General features: G+C 39.0%; 2 protein-coding genes and 1 pseudogene across 3 annotated transcripts; all 3 read right to left on the bottom strand.

Moving 5' to 3' along the window:
• Positions 1–5477: 5477 nt before the first annotated feature.
• Positions 5478–6886, bottom strand: LOC146675383 (immunoglobulin kappa light chain-like). Its single transcript, XM_085401156.1, has 5 exons — positions 6827–6886; positions 6008–6709; positions 5788–5910; positions 5651–5694; positions 5478–5564 (listed from the first exon to the last, which is right to left on the bottom strand). The coding sequence occupies exons 1-5, from the start codon at positions 6882–6884 to the stop codon at positions 5478–5480; spliced, it is 1014 nt and encodes a 337-aa protein (XP_085257282.1). The 5' UTR covers positions 6885–6886.
• Positions 6887–8051: 1165 nt separating this feature from the next.
• Positions 8052–9694, bottom strand: LOC146675382 (uncharacterized; annotated as a pseudogene). Its single transcript, XR_014910267.1, has 5 exons — positions 9640–9694; positions 8858–9552; positions 8647–8772; positions 8517–8560; positions 8052–8392 (listed from the first exon to the last, which is right to left on the bottom strand). The product of XR_014910267.1 is annotated as an uncharacterized LOC146675382 (transcript).
• Positions 9695–22044: 12350 nt separating this feature from the next.
• Positions 22045–23593, bottom strand: LOC146675381 (uncharacterized). The gene is made up of 5 exons (XM_085401154.1): positions 23590–23593; positions 22804–23502; positions 22597–22722; positions 22467–22510; positions 22045–22363 (listed from the first exon to the last, which is right to left on the bottom strand). The coding sequence occupies exons 1-5, from the start codon at positions 23591–23593 to the stop codon at positions 22250–22252; spliced, it is 987 nt and encodes a 328-aa protein (XP_085257280.1). The 3' UTR covers positions 22045–22249.
• Between the last annotated feature and the right edge of the window lie 849 nt (positions 23594–24442).

The following is a 24442-nucleotide window of genomic DNA, read 5'->3' as shown; positions in this document are numbered from 1 at the left end:
GTATATTTCTGTACATTTAAGTATTATTATTCATATTGCCACATTCATTGACCTTGTTTATAGGTAATTTCATTGTTTAATCAGATTAAAATGTTCCTAATTTAATGTTTAAAAGCACTTGAAAAAGGCAAAATCCCATGTAAAATTAGGGCAACAAACTGTATTGTCATTTCTGAAAATAATCATATTTTTATGAGAAAGTTATTTTCTGTTATTTTCTGGTATTATTTTGGCGCCCCAGCTGCCGGAATATTACTGTTTTTCTAGGATTTTTTTTTTTTTACAGTGTAGTGTAGATCTGCAGAACCAGCACCCCAATGCAACATGCCTGTGTCGGCTCTCTGTTTAAAACATCCCATCCTCTGACCCTATGAGTACTAGCCAAGGCAATGCAGAGTTCAGATGGAACTGGTGTGGGTGAGAGGACTCGCCCAGTTCTCACTGCCTAGAAGTCCAGGTGTGTCTTCCCTGTTTCATCTGATAAGCCACACCGTTAGCAGGAACTCCCCTCTCAGTTGTGGTCCTTGGAATTTCTGGGCTGATTTTAGAGGCCTGGATTTGTATGGCCATGGGACTGTTATTTTTAAAGGGCTGGTGTAGGATTCATAAGATTCACATTTTTACTTTTACTTGGAGCAAGCTTGGAGGAGAGAGCACTAGAGAGCACATCGTTCAATGTTAAACAAAATAATCTAACAGGAAAGCAGGACTTTGTGGATATTCAGCCCTTCAGGAATACAGTGGGATCCCAAATCTTCACATAGTTGGGAAAGGCTGCGAGAAGCTTGGGAAGCTGCAATCCACCATGTAAGCAATGAAAGTACAAATTCTTCTCAGAAATACAATCCAAAACACCAATGATGATGATGAGCAGAGCCAAAGTCCAATTTGGAAATCCAACATCTGGGCAGCGAATGATCCCACTGGCATCTCTGCTGGAATTTCCAACTGCTCATCTTACAGAAGGCGCAGGGAACCGTTCAAGAATGTCTATGGGTGCTTTAATGTATGCTCTGTCAAGAGCCCACACACCTCTCCCCCTTATCTAGACAGACAATCATGTTGTTTACATGAAATCTTCTGCTGTCCAGCCAAACCCTATCATTCTCTCTCTATTTCCCCACATACATGTTTTAAAACAAAGTTTAAACTTGAAAATCGTTTCATCCCTTTTTTCATCACTACTTCAATTAGATTTGTCTTTAGCACATTCTCACATGAACATTCATTTTAGCATAATTCCTTTTCAACTAAATCACAGAGGAATTCATTCTATTACTTTTTCTCCTTACAACTCTGTTTGACTTCAACCTCTCTTGATGCCACCTTTGATTTGTATTCAAAGTGTAGTCGCCTTCACTGTTCAGGGTCATTTACCTTGTTGTAGTAAAGCAGTCCCTCTGCAGCATGAAATAATTGTGTACATGGGGAAATGACAGTTTGTGCTTTAGATTATAAGGAGAGAAAAAAAGATTTCTAAAAACTGTGTTGATATGTAATACACAACATAACACACAAAAAGAAAGACGGCATGGTGAAAGATGTTTTATGCTGCATTTGAACTCACAACTATCAACATACAAGAGAGAACAGAGTGTGTCAAATCTGCCATTAAGCCAATAGACAGTACAAAATTTTGAAAATCTGAATAGAGACACAGCACACAACTGAGCCAGTCGCTTTGAAGTATGAATGGTCTTTTAGTCGGTGAAAAAGAAGTAAAATGGCAGACGCCAATAACATATACTGGGACTGTTGCAAATCCCAGCCCAATCACTTTCTATCCCACCTTCAATGAGTCTGTCAGTTTCATTGCAGTGTGCTTTACTGATCTTCGTGCAGTCACTGGTTATTGGTGGGATTGTTGCACTGCAGCAATTCGTGGATATTTGGATGTTAGTCTGTTCTTCTTATTCAATACTGACATTATTACTGTAGTCCAATATTTTTTTGGACCACTTTCTGTGAGTCAGTCAGCTTCTATTCTGTGTGCTTTACATTTATGTGCTCTTCTTCTTCCCCATCCTCATCTCACTCTGGTCCCTCAGAGAGCTACCCAAGCCTTCATCTTTATATCTGAGATGACAGCATAGCTACAGTCTTTCAGTTGTGGTGAGAATGTTAATGGAAGCCAACATCTGGAGTTTACTTCCCAGCCAAATGCCATTCTGTTTGTAAGTATTGGCTATAGCTATTATTAATGGACTACACTTAATTGTGAACAACAACAACAATGATAATAATAGTAATAATGATGTGGGAAGTATTTGCAAATCCCAAACACAGATTTCCCACAGCTGTTTTAAATGCACAGACTAGATAACTATAAGCAAACAGTTTGTTTTCTCTAACTAATGTTGAACTAGTGATGGTAAATTTGATTCTTTTTACTGAATCGAGTTTTAATGAGTCACTCACCAAAGTGAATCGGGTTTTTTGAGTCATTTGATTCACTGAAAATCATTCATCTTAGCAGTGGGATTTACAGAGAGTGCAAAAAATTTACATTTTCACTCAAACTTAATTTGTTTCTTTTTTCATGTAAATCCCACTGCTAAGATGAATGATTCTTAAAAAAAAACCCAACTATTTTATAGAGCAAAAAAGAGCAAAAACATTTCTAAAATTAAGCAATTTCCTATCAAAATTGCTTAATAAACATTTATTTTGTTTATTTTTATTTTATTAGTATTTTCCTTAAATGTGTTAAATATATATTTTCTCATCTAAATGTCCACTGAGCTGTGAGCCAGGGGGCGGTAATGCGCCTTAACATTGGTTGCCAACCAAGAAGAAGAAGACGCTGTGAGCCAGGAGGGAGGGGGTGAGTGAGTGAGTGATTTGTTCGTTCGCTCTATGATTCAGCACAGGAGGGAGGGGGTGAGCGAGTCCTGAGTGATTCGTTCGCTCTATGATTCAGCACAGGAGGGAGGGGGTGAGCGAGTCCTGAGTGATTTGCTTATGCTTACGATTCAACACAGGAAGGGAGGGGGTTGTCACTACCTGATCCGTACCGGAAACCCGATCGGTACCCCGCATGCACGAAAGGTGTCTACTTCCGGTCGTAGCATTTTACGATAGTTATGGGTTAGAGTATCTGTTAAGACATTAAGAATAATAAGTATATCTTAAAATGTTTGCAATAATGAAGCATTTCAGTACAATGTAGACAAAAAACGAAAAATAAAAAGATACTTAAGGATCGGGACTCCCCGATCCTTACTGCGCATGTGCAAAGTCGGACCGTACAAATCGGGTCTACCCGATCCATACCGCGCATGTGCAGATGTTTTCTTCTTCTTCTGTTCGTTTAATGGCAGTTTACTCCCCAGTGTACGAGGATACTGCCACCTGCTGACCGAGCGAATGAACCCTATTTTAAACTGAATTGGCGTCATTACAAACGTGTGTTAAATTTGATTTCGTGATAGTCGAGTGTGTTTATGCTTGTCTGTTTGGAGAGGATTGACTGGAATAGTGATGATGATGTCTGCTATCACTGTCAATTGTCAGTAAACACTTAATCCGGCTGATGAATCTTCACGTGACACATTCTTCTTATTTTACGGCGCTGTTGTTCAATCGGGGGACGCTCTCTGTTGAGGAGAAAAGCATGAATTTGTTTGTATACGGAGGTGTCCATTGTTTAAATGTCCCGGGCAGTCGAAAAGGAGGCAGAGCTGTTGAGAAATGCTAGGAGCTAACTGGGCGCTAACCGTATCATTCAAATATATTAAATGTCGCAATGTTGGCAAAGAGAGGAAGTGACATAAGATTTGCGCATGCGGGGTACCGATCGGGTTTCCGGTACGGATCGGGTAGTGACAACGGTGAGTAGCTCAAATGTGCTGTTAGCATGTTAGCAGAGCGATGCTACTGTGAACCGAGGAGCTATTTTCTTGATGTGAGCTTCTACTCAGGGTTTTTTCTTCCAGTTCAGAGCAGAAATGCTTTTGTTAAGAAACTGGCTGTTGTGTGTCTCCCCCCCCCCCCACAATTTTAATTATAAGCTAGATATATTTCTACTAAGCGAATTAGTTTGCTAACCGAAACAGGGATGAGTCAGTGAGTCAGTTGGGCTTGTGAATCATGATTCACGAGTCAGTAAAGTGATTCTCGAGTATTGAACGATTCGTTCACGAATCGAACATCACTATGTTGAACTGATATTGGTTATTATAGATGGCAGTTAAAAAGGTTTTGTTCAATAAATCACAGCATTTATAGAATGTTCTCTCCAACTTTAGGTAAAATATAATTAAACTATTATGGTTGTTATGTTTTTATATCTTATGAAAAAACAGAACATGAAATTGTTTGAACATAAATGTTTTTCTCTAAAAATGGGCATAAATTAAAAGTACCAAAGAAAATCAGTCTTTCACCTTTCACCTTTCATCTCAGGCAGCGCTGTCATACAGCTCCTCTCCTGTCAATCTTTTACATTTCTACCATCATTTGTCCATAGTCAGATTTGTTGATGAAATCTCCGCTATATTCATGGTGATACATTCAAAATTGACTGTAATGACTGAGGTCAGCAGCTTTTTTCTTGTGGTTTGTGCATGTTCATTGTGCAAAAACCACTTGTCATTCAAGGTAAACTGATGGGACACCAGCATGCTAGGCAAGCTGGGAATGGCTCTGTTTCCAGTGTTTTTCGATCCATGATCTGTGCTTTGTGTTGCATTAGCATTAGCAACTGAGGCATCATCATAACAGATGAGTTTCTTCTTGCCAATCACCTTGGCCAACATGTCTGATGTAAAGAAGCTGGAGGGTAAAAAAGTTGTTAGTACCTCCTTTAGTATGTTAGCAAAGGAAGCTGAGCGTGATGGAGAGGGGATGGCTGGTCTGACTGTGTCCAGTTTAATAAAACAGACACGTTAGATTAGCATCTATGAGAATGTCTGAATGTAAAGTGTTTAACAAGCTTAATTTTTTATTTTGTCCCCTGTAGATTTTATCCATCACACACTGTTCAAACCATTTCATTCAGCTGATTTTGTTGTTATTTATATATTTTAATAAACTCAAAATCCAGGTCTGTGTTTCTGAGCTCATGAAAGCGGTCAGTGGTGGTCCGCCTGTAATCATCATGCTTAGCTTTCTGTAAAAGTCACCACACACTAGGATTAATCATACATTTATTCATGTCAGACAGGGTATTTATACATTTTAATTGATCTGTAGCTCAAAATCTGTTGTATACATTTATGAGTCTTGTGAAGGCCTAGAATATAAACAGCATGTAAGGTTAAAGGCAGCTCTGAAGGCAAAAAGTTGTCTCCAACTGACAAGTGAGTGTATATCAGAAATCCACTTGTGTTCATTTTCTTTTGAAAGGTTTGTTTAATAATTTTTTGATGCAAAACTCTACAGTCATCACAGATGTTTGAAAACTTTACCATGATATACTTTAAAATGAGAAAGCATGATCTCTTGTTCTGTTAAACACAGATGAAACATTAGTTTTACTAATTTACACTGAAGTAAACACATTCACTCCAGGTGTCATCCCCCTGTCTTCCTGTGTTGTTGATCTTGTTCGCACTTTCATAGCCCTGGTAAAGAAAAGATGAAAATCACAAATGTGGTTAGTGGGGGAAAAACAACAACACAATTTCCCATCAATCCAAGAAGACATTACCGTTTCATTTGTCATGGTGAGATCTGAAAATCTTCTGTGAGATTCTGGAAAGCCAAAGAATAGATTTGATATCAAAGTAACATGAAATTCAGTGTATATGCATCTTGTATATATGCATACATTACAGCACAAGTTACCTGTGCAGAGACAGTGTTTTATCTTCTTCAAACTCATTGAGGAAATTAGAAATACAATCAGGATTGTATTGAATGCGACTGCTCCATGTAAGACATACGCCAAGAGAAGAGAGTCCAGCTTGTCTACATATTCAAACAGCAGGAGACATTACGGAGTTTTCAACTTTGTTAAAATATTGACTTCAAAGTGGGAGTAAAAACTTTTCTTAACTGTACTTACCCTTAAAGTCCAGCTTGGTCCCGTTTCCAAAAAGCATGTATCCACACGAGGCAACAGCACAGTAGTAGATCCCAGCATGAGAAACATCCAGGTTCTTCATTGGCAGGCTGTACACACAGGTGTTTGTGTGTGTCTTTGGTTTCCTCTCACACTCATCATTCCTGCCTCCATGGCTGTAAATGAGTCCTGAATGAGACTCTTCAGAGTCTCTGAACCAGTAAACACGGTGTTCTTCATCACAGGTCCCAGTGTGTACTGTACAGTTCAGAGTCACAGAGCCTCCTGGTTGGATGGTCTTAGATGCAGACTGCTGAATTAAAGGCCGGCTGTTCAAACCTGAACCTTTAACACTCACAGTGATTCCTTCTGCAAATTCAAAACTTACCGAAAAGCTACTCGCGCAGAAATAGGTAGCTGAGTCCGAAACCTGAAGATTTTTTATCGTCAAATGGTTTTGAGCTTTTTCAGTAGACAGTGTGAAGCGTGGATTGTTCTCACATTCATCATAAAAAGTGCCATTTTTATGATACGAAAAGAAGCTAGAAATGAGTCTTGGCTTCTCGCCTAGGGTTTGCTTATACCAGTAAAACCTTGCTACCACTTCACCTTCATAGAAACACTGCAAAGTTACACTCTCCCCGACATTAGTGGATATAAAAACTCTGTCTTGACGAACAGATGAGAGTTGATGACTCTTCTGAGCTGAAATGATAGAAGGAAAAAAGCAAAGACAACTGATTTAGAAACACGTAGGAACATCACTGACAGTGACCTTGATCTCTAAAAGATAAACGTTACTGAGGAAAAAACACAACTCACCCATTTCCCCAAAGAACAAAAGCATCAAATAGAAAACAGATGGTGGAGATATCATCATGTTCAAATCCGTGACTTGAATGGAAAGAATCTTTCTGTTCATAGTGTCTTCAGGGGCAAGACTGTATTTGATTGGCTGATTTAAAGTCACACTGTATGCAAAGAAAGAGCTTCACATTCACAGCATAGTGTCAAAACGTGATGAGAGATACACATTGAGAACAAAGTGTGTGACCTGAGCGGCGCATAGTGCATGAAGGTTGCTAATGCTCTACATAATCAAGAAGAGTTTCAATCCTCGTCTAGCATGAATGCTGACAGAACAAATGCGTACTGGGAGTTTTGTGGCATGTATTTCCATGGATGAGCAGCTCCTGCAGCAATGTTTAGTTGGCCCCATATTTGAATCCATATAGTGCATATAAAGCAATATCAAGTCCTAAATCTGAATGTTAATATGGTAAAAGTAATGAGAAAGATTATAGAAGATTACAGTTCTAAAACACAATGTCAAAAATTAATTACATTCATGTTCTCAAACATTGTGTTTAGCAGCTTTATGAAAACAGTGTTAAATGGAAATATTTTTTTGTTAACTGTATTTTTACATTTCTTTTAATAATTCCACTTTTGAAATGTAAACAAAAACATCAAACAAGCAAAAACAGAGCAGAACAAAACTGCTCACCAGGCTTAATAGAATAAAATGCACATGTTCAATAGCTGATCACATACGACATACACCAACGCCAGTATAATCAGTGCCCAATGTAACCATGTAAAAAAAAAAAAATCCTAAATTTGGGAAGGTTCTATTTTCATCTATGTAAAAATACAGGTCATGTATAACAGTAATACCTTCAACTCGTCCATGAACTTTTGTAGTGAAAAATTATCATCCTTTTTAAATATATTTTCCAATGCAAATGGATTTAAGTCATGACTATGAAACACTGCCCGATGCAGATTCTCTGCACACATAACAGTAATTTATATTAGATTTTCTTAGTGTACAGAATGCGATCAGTCGATCTGGGCTCCTGCTGCTATGACATTTACTGCTCTTTGTGAATATACATAACTGAATTTCACAAGATGTAAGCAGATGTTTCATGAGATGTTGTGGCTGATTTGTATCCTCTACACTGACACTTTTTATACTGTCTTTTTTTTTTTAGAAAGCATAACGTTGGAATAAGGGTGGAATTAAGTGAATGACTCTAAGCATCATCAGTTAAAAGTCATATTAACCTTCGCTACACTTGATGTGATCTAACTCTGACCTCCAGTCCAGCTTCAAAACTCTTACCTATGTTAAAAGCAAAAACTGTTTTGTATTTGGTAGAGACTGATACAGAGCTGGACTGCTCATCTTATGAACAGACAAACAAACAACAAACGCTTTAAAGACATCTAAAGTATTGATATAGATAAGAAACACGTCCACTTCTACTGCTTTATGCTTGAGTAGACACATTCAGCCTTGCTGTTGTTTCTCAGTCTTCTTGGTCTGTCAGCCTTGTGGTGCTTCAAAGCGGCATAATGGATGTTTTCTTCATTTTGAGCGACCTGATTATAAAATATCAAATGCAAAATTATTTAAAATTGCTCAAAATAAATAAAAATGAAAACAAACTGAGTCCAAAATGTTCCAGTTATGTTAACATTTTAATGTTAACCCCCAAAAAATTACCTGTGCGACTGCTGAAGAAACAGGAGAAATTCTTGAACGAGACTCTGAAGAAAAACAAATAAAATGTTCTTACTGTAAAGCTCTGTCAGTACTGAGTAGTTAATGTCAATAACAATAAAGGTTGCAGTACCTGCGTGTTTGGTGCTGTTTCTCTTGTGGGTCACATACAATATGAAAGCCATTAAAACATTTAGAAGTGTGGTGAATGCCAACGCTCCACTCAAGAAATACACAAAGACACAACAGTTCCTCTCATCTGTGGACAGACACCACAAAATATTATAGATCCTGTAGCTTGCTGCTATGTAAGATTGTAATATATAAACAAAACAGTTACTCACACTCCAGCTTGGTCCCGTTTCCAAACAGTATGTGTCCACATGAGGCGACAGCACAGTAGTAGGTCCCAGCATGAGACATATTCAGGCTCTTCATTGGCTGTAGACACAGGTGTGTGTCTGTGTGTTGGGTTTCCTCTCACACTGATCATTCCTGCCTCCATGGGTGTAAATGATTCTTGGGAAAGAATCTTCAGAGTCTCTGAACCAGTAAACACTGTGTTCTTCATCACAGGTCCCAGTGTGTACTGTACAGTTCAGAGTCACAGAGCCTCCTGGTTGGATGGTCTCAGATGCTGACTGCTGCACTAAAGTTGGGATGTTCGACCCTGAACCTTTTACATCAATGACAGTACCCTCTGCAAATGCAAACATGTACCCATAGCTGCTTGCACAATAGTAAGTAGCAGAGTCTGAAATGTCCAGATCTTCTATCTTTAAGTCAATTTTTCCTTTTTCAGAATTCACTGTGAATCGTGGATCACTCTTGAATTCATCATGAAACATGGCTTGATTGTCCACTGTGATAGTGCAAATGAGCTTTGATTCCTTTCCCAAATGTAACTTATACCAGTAAAGCCTTGCCACATCGTTACCTTCATAGAAACAGCGCAGAGTCACATCGTCCCCAGTATTAGCTGATACAAAATGTCTTTCTTGATGAAGAGACAAGGAGAATTTGAGGTCATTTGTGTGAGCTGAAATAAAATGAAAGAACGTAAATGAACATTTGAGACACATGAAAGGATGGTAAAAGTTTTATACTGCAGTTTTTAAAAACTCACCTGTTTCCCCCAAGAACAAACATGTCAGATAGAAGACAAACTGCGCAGATGCCATCGTGTTCAGACTCTGGTGCTGAATGAAAAGATTCTTGAACCTGTCTTTGCTTTTCAAAGAAGACTGTGTTTGATTGGCCAACCACAAATGACACAGCATGTCCTATTTAGGGAGTTTGATCACGTGTCAACTGACGTCTATATGTTAAGCTCAGTGTCTGGACTGTTAGGAAACAACATAAATGATGGTAAAAGAAGGTATATAGCTCAGTAAGGGACAGCAGGTTACTGCATTTTCGAGGACCTGTGTTTCTTGTTAACCATTTCATTACATATTTTTTTGCAGCATACTTTTACTAAGCTTCATTTTCTTTTTTAGATATGATGTTCAGTATTGGCTGTTTTTATATAAGAACCTTTAAATTAAACAATCAACGTGTCATTAAAGTTTAGACTTTCAACAGGTGCAAGGCCAGGTGCATCTTCTGATGGGCTAACTCTGGCTAACCCTCTGTCTTGTTTTGTCACAATCAGTGTTGGTCAAGTTACTTGAAAAAAGTAATCAGTAACTAATTACTGATTACTCCCCCCAAATGTAATCCTGTTACTTTACTGATTACTTATTTTTAAAAGGAATTAATTACCTAGTTACTTTTTAAAAACATGATTTACAACCTGAATAGGTGATAAAGCGATAGATCTTTCAGCCCAATTCTACTTTTTCTGCACAATTCATCACATAAAATGTATTCAAATGGAAAAAGTCTCTTTTTAAAACTTGTTTTATTAGTTTTAATCTTTTAACTTCATGCATCAAGCAAAAATTTAATTATATGCAACATTCTCTGACTGGAAGAAATTTGTTTAATATTTAAACCTATTTTCTGTACATTCCAGCACATAACATAAAATAGGTTTTTGTGTTTACACTTTTTCAAATAAATGCAAGTAAAACACAGCAGAAAATAAATAAAATCAAAGACTCAGCGGTCCTGTTGCTCTATTTTCACCGGCGGAGTATATTAGGCGGAGGTTTGCCCTGGTGCAGGTGTGCCGCAGCGGTCAGTGGAAGAATCCGCAAGTTTGTCTGTGAATTTCCTATTCCGTGCTAGCGTACTTGCTTGGAAGTTACGGGGTTTTTCGCTGTAAAAAGAAGTTTTCTTCCCTCGCAGTGAACAGCTGACGCTAATGTAGGGCTGCTCGATTATGGCAAAAATGATAATCACGATTATTTTCACTGAAATTGAGATCTCGATTATTTGACGATATTTATTTAACCCTTTAAGACCTACTATAGAACCAAGTCCGCCAGAGCTTATATTATTTTTTTACATGTTGTAGTGCCATTTGTGGGAGCATTTCAAGTTGCTATACAACTGTTATAGCCCATATTTTAATACTATGTATGCATTAAGTCCATAGTAACTACATTAATTGCAAAAAAGTGCAATAAACTACAAAAAAATTGAAAATCGTTTTTGGTTTTTTTTTACATATATTTCTACTTGGAGAAATTTAAGAGGTTTATCCCTCAAAACTTTAAATACAAAAAAGTTGCAAAAAATAGTTTACAACAACAGGAAATTTATTTTGAGTGTCTTCATAGTTTTATTTTGGAGATACACCAATTTTTATATACTGCAGGAAAAACGAAAAAACAATCCTATGATGCAAATTTGCAAAGAAAACAGCAGGTGCATCAAAATAAACTATTTCCAGCAGTGCAATTCGAGTTCTAAGCATCCCAGAAACTATTCAGAAAACTCAAACATGACCAGTATAGGCTTTTAAGGCCTACAAATAAAAAACTACATTTTCCGCGAAAATGACGTCACTTCCGGTTTCGGCCAGGAAATGGCGGACATGCGATCTTTCGCGCTGACGTCTGTTTCACTGTGGGAAGTGTTACGAACAGCTGATCGGATCGGCAAAGCGTGTTTCTGGAATATTATGTTTTTGTTCCTGCAAGCACTTTTTATGCAATTTTTGCAAAGCTTTATATGGAAGGAAACCGTGACCGAGGACAAGCTGATGGCATAAGATGTAAGTACAACTCCTCCGGTTTCATATGCAAAACAAATTATTGCGCTAGCTTACACGGTTCAGGTTCTACAGGGATTTAATAATAGTTACACAAAACGGAGCGTACTGCTCTGACCGGCTTTAAAGGGTTAACAATGACTTTAAAAAATAATATAAAATAGTGTGCAACACCACTGAAGTTTTTTTTACCTCTCTTTTCAACCAACGGCAGTCACTCTCCTCTCCAAATAACTTCTGCTTAGCTTTCCGAGCTTCCCTCGGGTCCTCTTAATCAGCGGTCTCCAACCTTTTTTGCGCCACGGACCGGTTTATGCCCGACAATATTTTCACGGACCGGCCTTTAAGGTGTCGCGGATAAATGAGGGAGGGGCTAATAATCGGCTCAGTCATTTTTAATGATCGTTGAAAGCCCAGATCGTAATCGTGATTAAAATTCGATTAATTGAGCAGCCCTACACTAATGTTTTTGTCACTTTTTACGGAATCAAACTCAGTACTTCCACGCTTTAAAAGTTGCACTATCATACTCTCTCCCACACTCGATATATTGTCCATTGTTGATCTGCACACAGCTGTTGCCACGAACGTCGCACTCGCTTACATCATTGTCATGAGACACTCTCACAAGAAAATCACGGTATTAGTAACATAGTAACGCAGCGTGCTTACGGGAAAGTAACGGTAATCCAATTACCTTTTCTAATCCCTTAATATCCTCGTTACTTGAAAAAAGTAATCAGATTACAGTAACATGTTACTGTACTCTGCCCATCTCTTGTCACAATAAGCAATAACATAATTAAAGGTTACATATTAATAATCCTAATCATTAAATCTCAAAACAAGCGGTATGCATCAACAAGTGCTCATACAACAAGTGGTATAAACTTCTGATCTAAAAGTTTATGTGTTACATAAAATTAGAATGTATGGGTTAAATGCAGTATAACCACTTCACACCTTCTCATAGAATATGTTACTGTGTTAAGTGTACGCATCTTGTCAGTCTGTGTGTTTCCTGTTTTTATTTTGATAGTCTTTGTCCTCTGTCAGTGGAGTCTGCTTTGCTTCCTGCGTCTCTTTATATCTGATTAGTCCCCGCCATGTTTCCACCTGTTCCCCATCCTCTCGTTATCCTGCCTGTGTAGTTTAGTCCTCAGTCTGTTGTCGCGTCGTACACTCTGTCCGTGCTGTGTTTTCCCCCCTCGTGTTCCAGGAAATATCCTTGCTCTCACTTCGGGTTTGTTTTTCTCAGGTTTCCCTGATTACTCTGTGGTGTATTTCAGTCCTCCGTCATTCATAGCCTGTTCTCACGTCATTAATCTTCATACCCTCTTTTTGTGCTGTGTTTCAAGTCTGTGCTTCCTTGTGTCTAGTTTCCAGTGCCAGTTTAGTTTATGTTTCACACTTGAGGTTTTGGTTTATTTTTTTAAGTGTTTATTTCCATGAAGATCATCATCCGGCAATAAAGCTGCACCCTAAGTTCTATCCTTTGTTACCGAGTCGTGTATTTGGGTCCAATCTCCTGCCTGCCACACAACACACCCTGACAACAGCCAAGAAGAAACATATCAGAAGGCAAATCGTGCAGATGTCATTTTACTCAAACTGCTGTGCTATATGAAGAAATCCTTAATACTTTTTTCGCTTTAAAACTAAGACTGACTGGATAACTAGAATTGACACGATATGCTTTTTATAAAAAAAAACTTGATGATGCCCTTCTGATACTGTTAAGCTCAGACAGACAGGCATAATTCTGTTTGGATATTTGAGCGCTCACACATAATATAGTTTATTTACATTGGTTAGTATCCATGCACCTTTTTTTCAAGCCTTTTTGTCATAGTCCTCAAATGTTTGAGGTTGAGGACAAGAGCTGTATAAACTATGACCACAACTGTGTGTTTGTGTGTGTGTAAGTCATAGCTAGTGCTGTCAAAATTAATGCGTTAACACAGATTAAGCCGTCATCATGAAAAATGTTAAGACTATTAACGCATTTAGAGTGCAGAATGACTCGAAATCCCTCAAGTGTTTATGTCAACGCGTTTTGGACAGTTTGTCCAAGTAGAGTTACCTATGCACATGCGCAAATGGGCAGCTGATCTGGTAAATGGCCTGTATTTGTATAGCACTTTACTAGTCGCTAAGGACCCCAAAGCACTTTACACATCCAGTCATCCACCCATTCACACACTGGTGATGGCAAGCTACATTGTAGCCACAGCCACCCTGGGGGTGCACTGACAGAGGAGAGGCTGCCGGTCACTAATGCCACCGGGCCCCCTGAACACCACCGGTAAGCAACGGGTGAAGGATCTTACCCAAGGAGACAACGACCGAGACTGTCCAAGCCGGGGCTCGAACCGGCAACCTTCCGATTACAAGGCGAACTCCCAACTCTTGAGCCACGATAGTAGTGGTAGTGACGGGCAGGTGAACCAATCAACTCAATATGGAAGATGATAAATGCACATTGGCCCTCTCGATGGGAAATTTGAGTATTAAAAAACAAGACTGAACGGTCGACCGCTTTAAAGTATTACGCACATTGTGTAAGAAGGATTTTTCTTTTCACCAAAGCACTTCCAGCTTAAAATATCCCATTGATGCGAAGCATACTTTAGTCGGGCATGCTGCTAGGACTTTGGCTAAGGCGTCACCCAGCTTGCAACAAACCACTCACGGAGCATTGGGGGCTCAATAAGTACCTCAGACATGTTGACTGATACAATTGCCAAGTGGATTGCGACAAACTGCATCCATGTTAATTTTGTTGAGAACACGCACTTTACATATCTTTGGTTCCACATTTCTAGGACTTTTCTAGGATGCTTTCTTGGACTAGAAGTGCCTCCAAGAGTGACAGAGGGAGAGGATAAATGTTTACAGAGTTTTTTGTTAATATGAATGTTCAAGATGTTCAATAAACATGTTAAGTGCGTATATTTTCCCTTTTTTCTTTAGTCTGTTTGCTCATGTAAAATGAAATGTGATTAATATAGAATAAAAATTAAATGATATTTAATCGTGATTAATCAAAATTAATCCACAGTAACCCAGTGATGGAGCTGTTAAAAAATTGTAATTGTTTGACAGCACTAATATATATTATGCCTATTACCTATTAGTATATAAGTTTTTTTAAAAGTTGTATTTCACAGGAGATAACCTGTGTTAAAAGATTAAAGAAAATTATTCAAATTCTCTTTGAATTTAAGCATACATTCTTTGTGTTTATTCTCCATGTACTGCATTATACAATGGCTTGCAAAAGTATTCGCCCCCCTTGAACTTTTTCACGTTTGGAATCATGTATGATTTTCATCCCACTTCTCACGTGTACACCACTTTGTGTTGGTCTTTCACGTGGAATTCCAATAAAATTGATTCATGTTTGTGGCTGTAATGTGACAAAATGTGGAAAAGTTCAGAAGTTCCAAATACTTTTGCAAGCCACTGTATTGCATGAATGTCAGTTACAAGCTTAAGTATAAAGTTGAAAAAGTGTAATTGCAGCCAGGCTATTGATCAAGTAATTGCAGTTATTTGCAATTAATGATAGAAAATTGTGAGATTCATTAGTTATTTTTTTTTATTTATTGTCAGCGCTAGTCATAACATACCTATATTGCCAAAGATAAAACATTTCAGATTTATGCCTGGCAATGTCACTGTGTTGCTGTGTTGAAAGAAAATAAATTTTACTGCCATTAAATCTTTACACAAGATAGTTAGCTAATCATGCGCCCATATAGAAAATGTCACGAGTTTACTCACACCTCCAGTGAAGCCCCCCCCCCCACACACACACACACACACATCTGCCACACTAACAGAAGAAAACAAAAGAATGTTAAGGCGGTTAGCAGGTCTCAGTGAAACAAGACGATGTTTCTCCAACACCATGATGCTACATATGACATATAACAGACAATCAACACAGGACTGCATAAAGTGCAATCTGCAAAAATCGCAAAAAAACCAAAACAAAGACAGTGCAAAACCACGTGATACAGACACAACAGTGCAGTAGAAATGTGCAAAAGACTGAGTATTGTGCAAAAAGTCTTGCTTTGCGGATGCAGCTGGTGCAATAAGTGTCTGTGATGGAAGGTAGAGAGGCTCCAATGAGCTTCTCAGTGTTCTCACTTTCCATTGTAAGGTATTGCGATCAGGAACTGAATTCTTTGAAAGTCTAAAATTTGTATGAATCTGTATGGACATGCATAGTAACAGCACGATGACCACTTCACATCTGGCAAACATCAAGTAGTCTTTTTCTGGCAGCTTTCTGTGCATTCAAGGTAAAACACACAGTGGAGGCTCGTTATTAAAAGTTACTGTATATATTGTTAGCTTAGCAGTTCATGCAACAGATAATCCATTTTTTCCAATCCGCACATTTTCCATGCTCCAACAGTAATGATCCTGCCTAGTTTAATTGTGGAACATAAAGGTTCTTGAAAATCTGAGAGAAAAGAGGTAGCAGACCCAGATGGACAATATTAAAACACTTTACAAAAGCTCATTGCTTCCGATTTTAGTCATTATCATCCCAAAATTGATATAAGAGCTTCTGAGAACAGTGTGGCATAAAAATGTATTTTTAAAAATAACAGCAGTTCTGCCTCAAAATGAACCGTCTCCAGGACACAGTCCTAAAAGATGTGCAACTTCATTCTCACGCTGCCACATCTTAGAGATAAAAATAAAATCCAACTTCTCACGACAGAACAAGTCATTTAAAAGAAAGGACTTGTTAGCAATAGAGCATTAGTCATTTTAGCAGAGAAGTACAGTGAAGAAGCTGGAGCGAGGTAAGGTGGCACAAAAGCGAAGCTCCCGTGAATCTGTATTTTCATAAACCCACTGAAACCAACAAAGTAGGACAAGAAAGCCGGCTTGCTTGCTCAGCTTTTCTGTCGAAGTTTCTGAAGTGAAGTCGGGATCCTGACTTTTAGCAACAGAGGTACACTGAGGTCTGCCGCATGCTCTAACCACAGTGGAAAAACAAACTTGTTTTGATGCGTCTGGAAACTACCCATGGCAAATGTGATTGCTATTAGTGAATGGTACTCATATGTCTAATGATGTGAAAAAGCAACCTTTTCATATCAGTGACTTTAGTCTCTGACACAGTTTTGTTCTATCAAATCAAATCAGGAGTTTTTAAGAAGCTGATGGTCTTGTCTGCATGTGGTCTATAATTTGAAATATTCTCTAAGACTTTCCTGTGTCCTTCTTTCTGCCCTCCTCACCTGTTTTGTGTAGTTTGGCCCCCAACACTATTTTGTGGAGCAGAGAATTTTTTCCGAAACATTTCTAATTCTGCAGTGGAGCTGGTAGAGCTGCAAACACTTTCTTGAGTAATACAGTTGCACCCAGTTTATTTCAGAAGTTTTTTATTTTTTCTGTCAGTATCAGAAATCCTGAGGTAAATATGAACTGCAAACACACTTGTATGAATTGTTTAAGAGTTTTATTGAAAAGCAGCAATCTAAAGTCATCACATTTAGCTGAAATCTTAAAAAATAAAACTTTAGAAAAGTCATGATAAACTTTAAAAAGTGAAAATATGAGGTTCTGCTCTGTTATAAAGAAACAAAGATGAAACATTTTCAGTTTTACTGCTTGAAGCTGAAGTACACACATTCACTCCAGAAGTCACCAGTCTTGCTCTTGTTCTCCTGGTAACAACAAAGTACAAAGATTGAATTACACATTCGATGGTAAATGCAGCTCAGAGCGCTTTTTGTACAACATGCCTCACTTACCCATTCACACAAGCACCTTTTTTCGATGTTCAAGTGTTATAGTTTCTAACATTCACATATTCATAATCTGTTGTGACTTATGAAACAAAGTTGTTTTTTAACCTAAGAGTTACCTCTTTGTGTTTCATGGAGAAATTTGAAAAGCTTGGATGACATTCTGGGCAGCAGCAGCTGTTTATCTTGATGATCACACGCAAAGTGGAAACCATGATATAGTCAGAACGGTCATGAATGCAACAGCTCCTTTCAAGACAAAGGAGTCCATGTTATCTGCAGATAAAGGAGGAGAAATAAAATTGCGTTCAGCTGTATAAATTTAGAGTGGGAGTAGATGTTCTTCCTGAATGTACTTACTTTCAAAGTCCAGCTTGGTCCCGTTTCCAAACACTATGTGTCCACATGAGTCAACAGCACAGTAGTAGGTCCCAGCATGAGACAGATTCAGATGTGGGATTCATCGGGAAACTAGCGGATGATACCGTGGAGACAAAGACTATCACAACGTTTCCCAACCAGAAGCCGTGGGTGGATAAAACCATCCGCAACGCTCTGAGATCCTGCACCGCTGCCTACAACACGGGACTCATGACGGGGGACATGGACCCGTACAAAGCCGCGTCATATAACGTGCGGAGGGCGGTGAAAGAGGCGAAGCAGCGCTACGGGAGGAAACTAGAGTCACAACTCCAACAGAGTGACTCTAGGAGCCTGTGGCGGGGACTAAGGACAATAACGGACTATAAAGCACCAACAACCGGTATGACGAACGCGGCCTTAACTCTGGCAGACGAGCTGAACACTTTCTATGCTCGCTTCGAGGCTGCAGCTAAGGTCTCCAACAATGCTAGTGTTAGCGGCGCTAACGGCTGCAGACAGGAAGATACTGCCAGCACCGGAAACGTGCTCGTCATCTCCGAGCATGAAGTAAGGAGAGCCTTCAAGAGAGTGAACACCAGGAAAGCAGCAGGACCAGACGGCATCCCAGGTCGTATCCTAAGAGACTGCGCATACCAGCTAGCTCCTGTGTTCACTGAGATATTCAACATCTCTTTATCTCAGTCGGTGATCCCCACATGCTTCAAAGAGTCCATCATTGTTCCTGTCCCGAAGAAACCCCACCCTGCTTCTCTCAATGACTATCGCCCTGTAGCCCTCACCTCAGTAGTGATGAAGTGCTTTGAACGCCTGGTCAGAGACTTCATCATTTCTTCACTACCAGACACACTGGACCCACTACAGTTCGCTTACCGTCCAAATCGTTCCACAGACGATGCCATCTCTCATCTCCTCCACACATCACTCACTCACTTGGACACTAGAAGGGGGAATTATGTTAAAATGCTCTTCATAGACTACAGCTCTGCATTTAACACCATAATTCCCTCCACACTCACCACCAAGCTGGAGCATCTGGGACTCAGCTCATCTATGTGTCAGTGGATCTCCAACTTCCTAACTGGCAGACCACAGGCAGTAAGGATGGGCGGACATGTCTCAGCCTCCACCACTCTCAGCACTGGAGCCCCCCAGGGGTGTTTTCTGAGCCCCCTGCTGTACTCTTTGTACACATATGACTGTGTGGCCACTACCAGCTCCACCACCATCATCAAGTTTGCTGACGACACCGTCGTGGTGGGCCTGATCTCTGATAACAACGAGACGGCCTACCTGAAGGAGATTAGGAATCTGGAGAACTGGTGCCAGAGGAACAACCTCCTTCTAAACGTCAGTAAGACAAAGGAGCTGATAGTGGACTTCAGCACTAAGCAGGAGAGGAACTACCAGACCCCCGTCATCAACGAGTGCCCAGTGGAGAGAGTGGACAGCTTCAAATACCTCGGAGTTCACATCACGCAGGACCTGTCATGGTCCTGTCACATCAACACCGTGGTGAAAAAGGCCCGACAGCGTCTCTACCACCTCAGACGCTTGAGAGACTTCCAACTGCCCTCCAAGGTGCTCAGGAACTTTTACTCGTGCACCATAGAGAGCATCCTGGCGGGAAACATCTTAACCTGGTTCGGGAACAGCACCATGCAGGACAGACGAGCTCTACAGAGGGTTGTGCGGTCAGCTGAGCGCACCATCCGCTCCGAGCTCCCTGACCTGCACTCAATCTACAGCAGGCGGTGCTGGACCAAGGCCAGGAAGATCGTGAAGGACCTCAGCCATCCCAACAACAGACTGTTCTCTCTGTTGAGGTCAGGAAAGCGATTCCGCTCCCTGAAGACCAACACAGAGAGACTGAGGAGGAGCTTCTTCCCGCAGGCGATACGGTCTCTCAATCACACCACCACACAGTACTGACCCACACATATGGTTCTTACACACACACTGGACTTTCTGGACTTTGGTTTTGCACAACACTGGTCACTATATTCTTCATTTCCAGTTAATACTTGTACAGCTGCTGTTATTGTGTATATATTTATTTATATTTAGATTTCTTCATACATTCTTATATAGTTCTATATTGTGTATTGTGTATTTTGTTGTACAGTTATTTTATTTTCAACTTTAATTTATATATTTATCTTTATCTGATTCTTCCCAGTTAAATTTACCCTTCATTCTAATTTGTGTTGTACAATTATTTCATTTTTAACCTTAATTTATATTTTATTCCTTCCTAGTTAAATTTACCCTTTTTAATTTTTCATATTTATTTCCTTTCTTATTCATAGCCTTTTCCTTTTTTGTTTTCTTTAGGTCACGAGCAGTTGTCCAAGCATTTCACTACATATCGTACTGTGTATGACTGTGTACGTGACAAATAAAAATTTGAATTTGAATTTTTGAATTTGAGATCCTTCATTGGCAGGTTGTAGACACAGGCGTCAGGTTGTAGACACAGGCGTCTGCTTGTGGGTTAGTTTTCGTCCTACGATGATCATTTTTGCCTCCATAAGTGTAAATCAGTCCTGGACGAGATGTTTCTGTTTCTTTGAACCAGTAAACACTGTGTTCTTCATCACAGGTCCCAGTGTGTACCGTGCAGTTCAAAGTCACAGAGCCTCCTGGCTGGATGGTCACAACACAGTGAAGGACACTTTCCACCCCTCACATGGACTGTTTCCCTCCTTCCATCTGGCAGACGGTTTCGCAGCATCAAAACCGTAACGACCAGACACTGCAAGAACTTTCCGCCCCCAAGCACTCAGAGCCCTCAACTCACTACCACCAAAGGACCGAAAAACACAAACAGTTTTACAAACACGTCATAAAACTCACCAAAAAGACTCAAAACCAACACAAAATTCCACAAATTTACTACAAACTGGACGTGGGAACAATATGCTTATCTGCACACCTCAGTCACATAGTTACTGTCTTTGTGTATTGTACATAGATATATTTGGTAATAGTACCTTTTTAGCTCTTATTTTATTATAGTTTTATATCTCTTGGAGATAATTTGTTTTATATTCTCATAAATGCACCATGCGGAGCTTGGGGTGAAACGGCATTTCGGTACGCTGTATACTGTGTATATTTTTTTACTGACCATAAAGACCTTAAATCTTGAATCTTAAATTAATGACTGAGATTAATGACTGCTTCCTTTGTCCATCCAGTAACCATGGACACGACCAGTGTCCAGCACCAGTCTGCCCAGCTGGTTAATCCCTCTGTTGTCCCTGCTAGAATTTCCAGCAGTGAAATTCTGGGATCCAATCTTCTGAACTGCTCATCTCGCAGAAGACGAAGGGAACAGCAGAGTGTCTCCGGACGTTTCAGTTTATACTTTGTCAAGTGCCCACCTTTCTACCTTAAATATCCAGTCACTGATCTTCAACAACACTTTATAATTTTCTCTCTTTTAACATGGAAAATTTCATTACATTAGAACATTCAGTCATATATGAATAAGCTTCACATGACGATTTATCCAGTTTAGATTCCATTAGCACATTCACTTTAGCATAATCCTTTTAATCCACATACTTTTTCTCTTTAAAACTGTTTGTCAATCACAATTTGAGACTGAATTAAGCCTGTCTTTAAAATCATTCGTAACTTTTCGCAACATTTAAAACTATTCTTTTTGTTCAAAAGTATGGGTGATGCTAGGGTTGGCGACACAGTCCTTTTCTCAGTCCCAGACATGAATAAAGTTAAACTGTGGATCATGTCTACACACCTAAAATCTAGAAATTACAGAAATAATTTCCACTACTCAATCTGCATTTCTTTGATAACATATTGAGCAGACATATATTTTTGATTTATCTTTGATTTAAAAAAAGATTATCTACATAGTAGCAGATAGGCAAGCTTTGTTTTAGCACTCATTTTCATTTTTAACACGTAAGGCTGGGTGTCAAGTTGTTTTACCACCTCAGCTGTGATGGCAGGGGGCGGCCACGGGGACTTCAATCTCTCACCCACTCAGCTGTCCAAAAAATCTGGTTAATCATAGTTAATATGTTTGTATTGTATTGTATTTTGTTGTATTTACTTTTAAAAAAAATCTTTGACTAATGTTAAAAGACTAACGCTAAAAGAAATGAAATCAGGAAAGTGGCAATTATTTTTTATGACACTGTTTATAAGCATTTAAATCAAATGCAGAGCTGAGTACAGGATCTACTACATATAAACACTGTGAATTTCAGATTCCAGCACACAGGCTAAAAACTGTTTTGTTTGGAACAAAATCAAACTCATCTTAATATAAAGTTGCAAAACTCATATCAGGAAGTTCACAGACAACAAATGTCTTTAGGTCTTTAAATGCTGAAGCCTGTTAAAAATAACAAAAGCACAAAAACAGATAAGAAACTCATCCAGTTCTACTGCCTCATACTAGAGTAGACACTTTCAGCCTTGCTGTTGTTACTCTTTCTTCTTGGTCTGCCAGCTCTCGGATCCCTTAAAGCCGCATAATGGATGTCTCCTTCATTGTGCTGATAATAAAATATAAAATATATACAGTTGCATAAAATTACTTAAAAGACTGAAAATAAATTGAGTCAGTTGTTAACATTTGAATGTCAACACAAAAATTACCTCTGTGTCTGCTGAGGAAAGAGGAGACGTTCTTGGATGAGACTCTAAAAAAAACAACGGATGAAGTTCTCTGACTATGATGCTGGGTTGATTCAGTTTATATTGATAGTAACAATAGCAGTTGCAGTACCTGTGCACGTGGTGCTGTTTCTCTTGTGGGTTACACACAATAAAAAAGCCATTAAAACACTCAGAAGTGTGGTGAATGCCAACGCTCCACTCAAGAAATACACAGAGACACAACAGTTCCCCTCATCTGTGGACAGACACCAGGAAACATTAAAGATCCTTGACTATACTCTTATGTACTTTATAATAATATTGCCAAGTTACTCACCCTTAAAGTCCAGCTTGGTCCTGTTTCCAAACAGTATGTGTCCACATGAGGCAACAGCACAGTAGTAGGTCCCAGCATGAGCCGTATTCAGGCTCTTCATTGGCAAGTTGTAGACACAGGTATGTGTCTGTGTGTTGGGTTTCCTCTCACACTGATCATTCCTGCCTCCATGGGTGTAAATGATTCTTGGGAAAGACTCTTCAGAGTCTCTGAACCAGTAAACACTGTGTTCTTCATCACAGGTCCCAGTGTGTACTGTACAGTTCAGAGTCACAGAGCCTCCTGGTTGGATGGTCTCAAATGCTGACTGATGCACTAAAGTTGGGATGTCCAAACCTGAACCCTTTACATCAACAAAAGTACCCTCTCCAAACTCAAACATGTAGCCATAAGCTCCACAGTAGTAAATAGCAGAGTCTGAAATTTGCACTTTTGTTATCTTTAAGTAGATTTTTCTTTCCTCAGTAGCTGCTGTGAATCGTGAATCATTCTTGAATTCATCATGAAACGTAGCATTGGTGCCGTACTTGTACAAAGTAGAAATGAGCTTCAGTTTGTGTCCCAAGTTCAGCTTGTACCAGAAAAACTTTGCCACATCGTTACCGTTATAAAAACAATTCAAAGTCACACTTTGCCCAGTATTAACTGATATAAAACGTCTTTCTTGATCAACAGACAATTTCAAATCATTTGTGTGAGCTGAAATAAAATGAGAACCAAGTAAGTACACAGGACACATGAAGGCATGGCAAAAAGGTTCAGACGGTAGTTTAAAGAGAAACTTACCCATTTGCCCCAGAAACAAACATGTGAGATAAAAGGCAAACTGTGTCGATGTCATCATGTTGTGGTGAATGGAAAGAGTCTCAATCCTGTCTTCACTTTTAAGAGAGAAGAATGCATTTTATTGGCCAACCAGAGATGACTCAGCATGTGCTATTTAGGGAGCTTGATCACATGTCCACTGAGACCTATAGTGTTAAGCTTTGATTCTGGATTGATGAGAAACAAAGTTAACGCTTTTTCATTTGAACATCAAATATTTGATTTACAACTCCAACTCCTGTAGTGTGATTTCTTTATACAGAATCACACACTAAGACATGCAAAAAGAAGATAATAGTATTTTAAATGAAACACAGGAAGATGTATAGTTATGTAAAGCTGGACAGATTTTATTTTTACGTGACCACTTTTTAAAAAAAATTTAAAAAGGCTTTAAATAAATGTTATCTTTACTCTTAATTTGTTGTTCAAAATATTGGTTTTGAATAAAATATTTTGAATCTTCACTTAAAATTCACATCTTTTTGCAGCATTATTCATTTTGAATTATTTTACATGAAATACATATATTTCACATACGTGTGAACTAGAGGACTAATATGGATGCAGACTACAACTTCATGAGGTGATGGGTGCATACAAATTTGTCTACAGTCAGGACACAGCCATCAGTATGTGGGACACGCTCTACCAGGTGAGTATGCTTGGTGAGGGATTCTTTATTATTAATCCTTTATTTATCCAGGTAAAAAATCTCATTGAGATTAAAAATCTCATTTCCAAGAGAGACCTGGCATTCTTGATGACAATGCTGCAATACCCCCAATTTTACAGGTATTTTTGTGTCTGTTCT

Source organism: Rhamphochromis longiceps, linkage group LG3 (genome assembly GCF_057381845.1).
Source record: "Rhamphochromis longiceps isolate RC_006_pf linkage group LG3, R_longiceps_female_GT1.1, whole genome shotgun sequence".
Classification (NCBI taxonomy): Eukaryota; Metazoa; Chordata; class Actinopteri; order Cichliformes; family Cichlidae; genus Rhamphochromis; species Rhamphochromis longiceps.
Note: the sequence above shows the minus strand (reverse complement) of the source record. Positions and strands in the feature narration are given on the sequence as shown.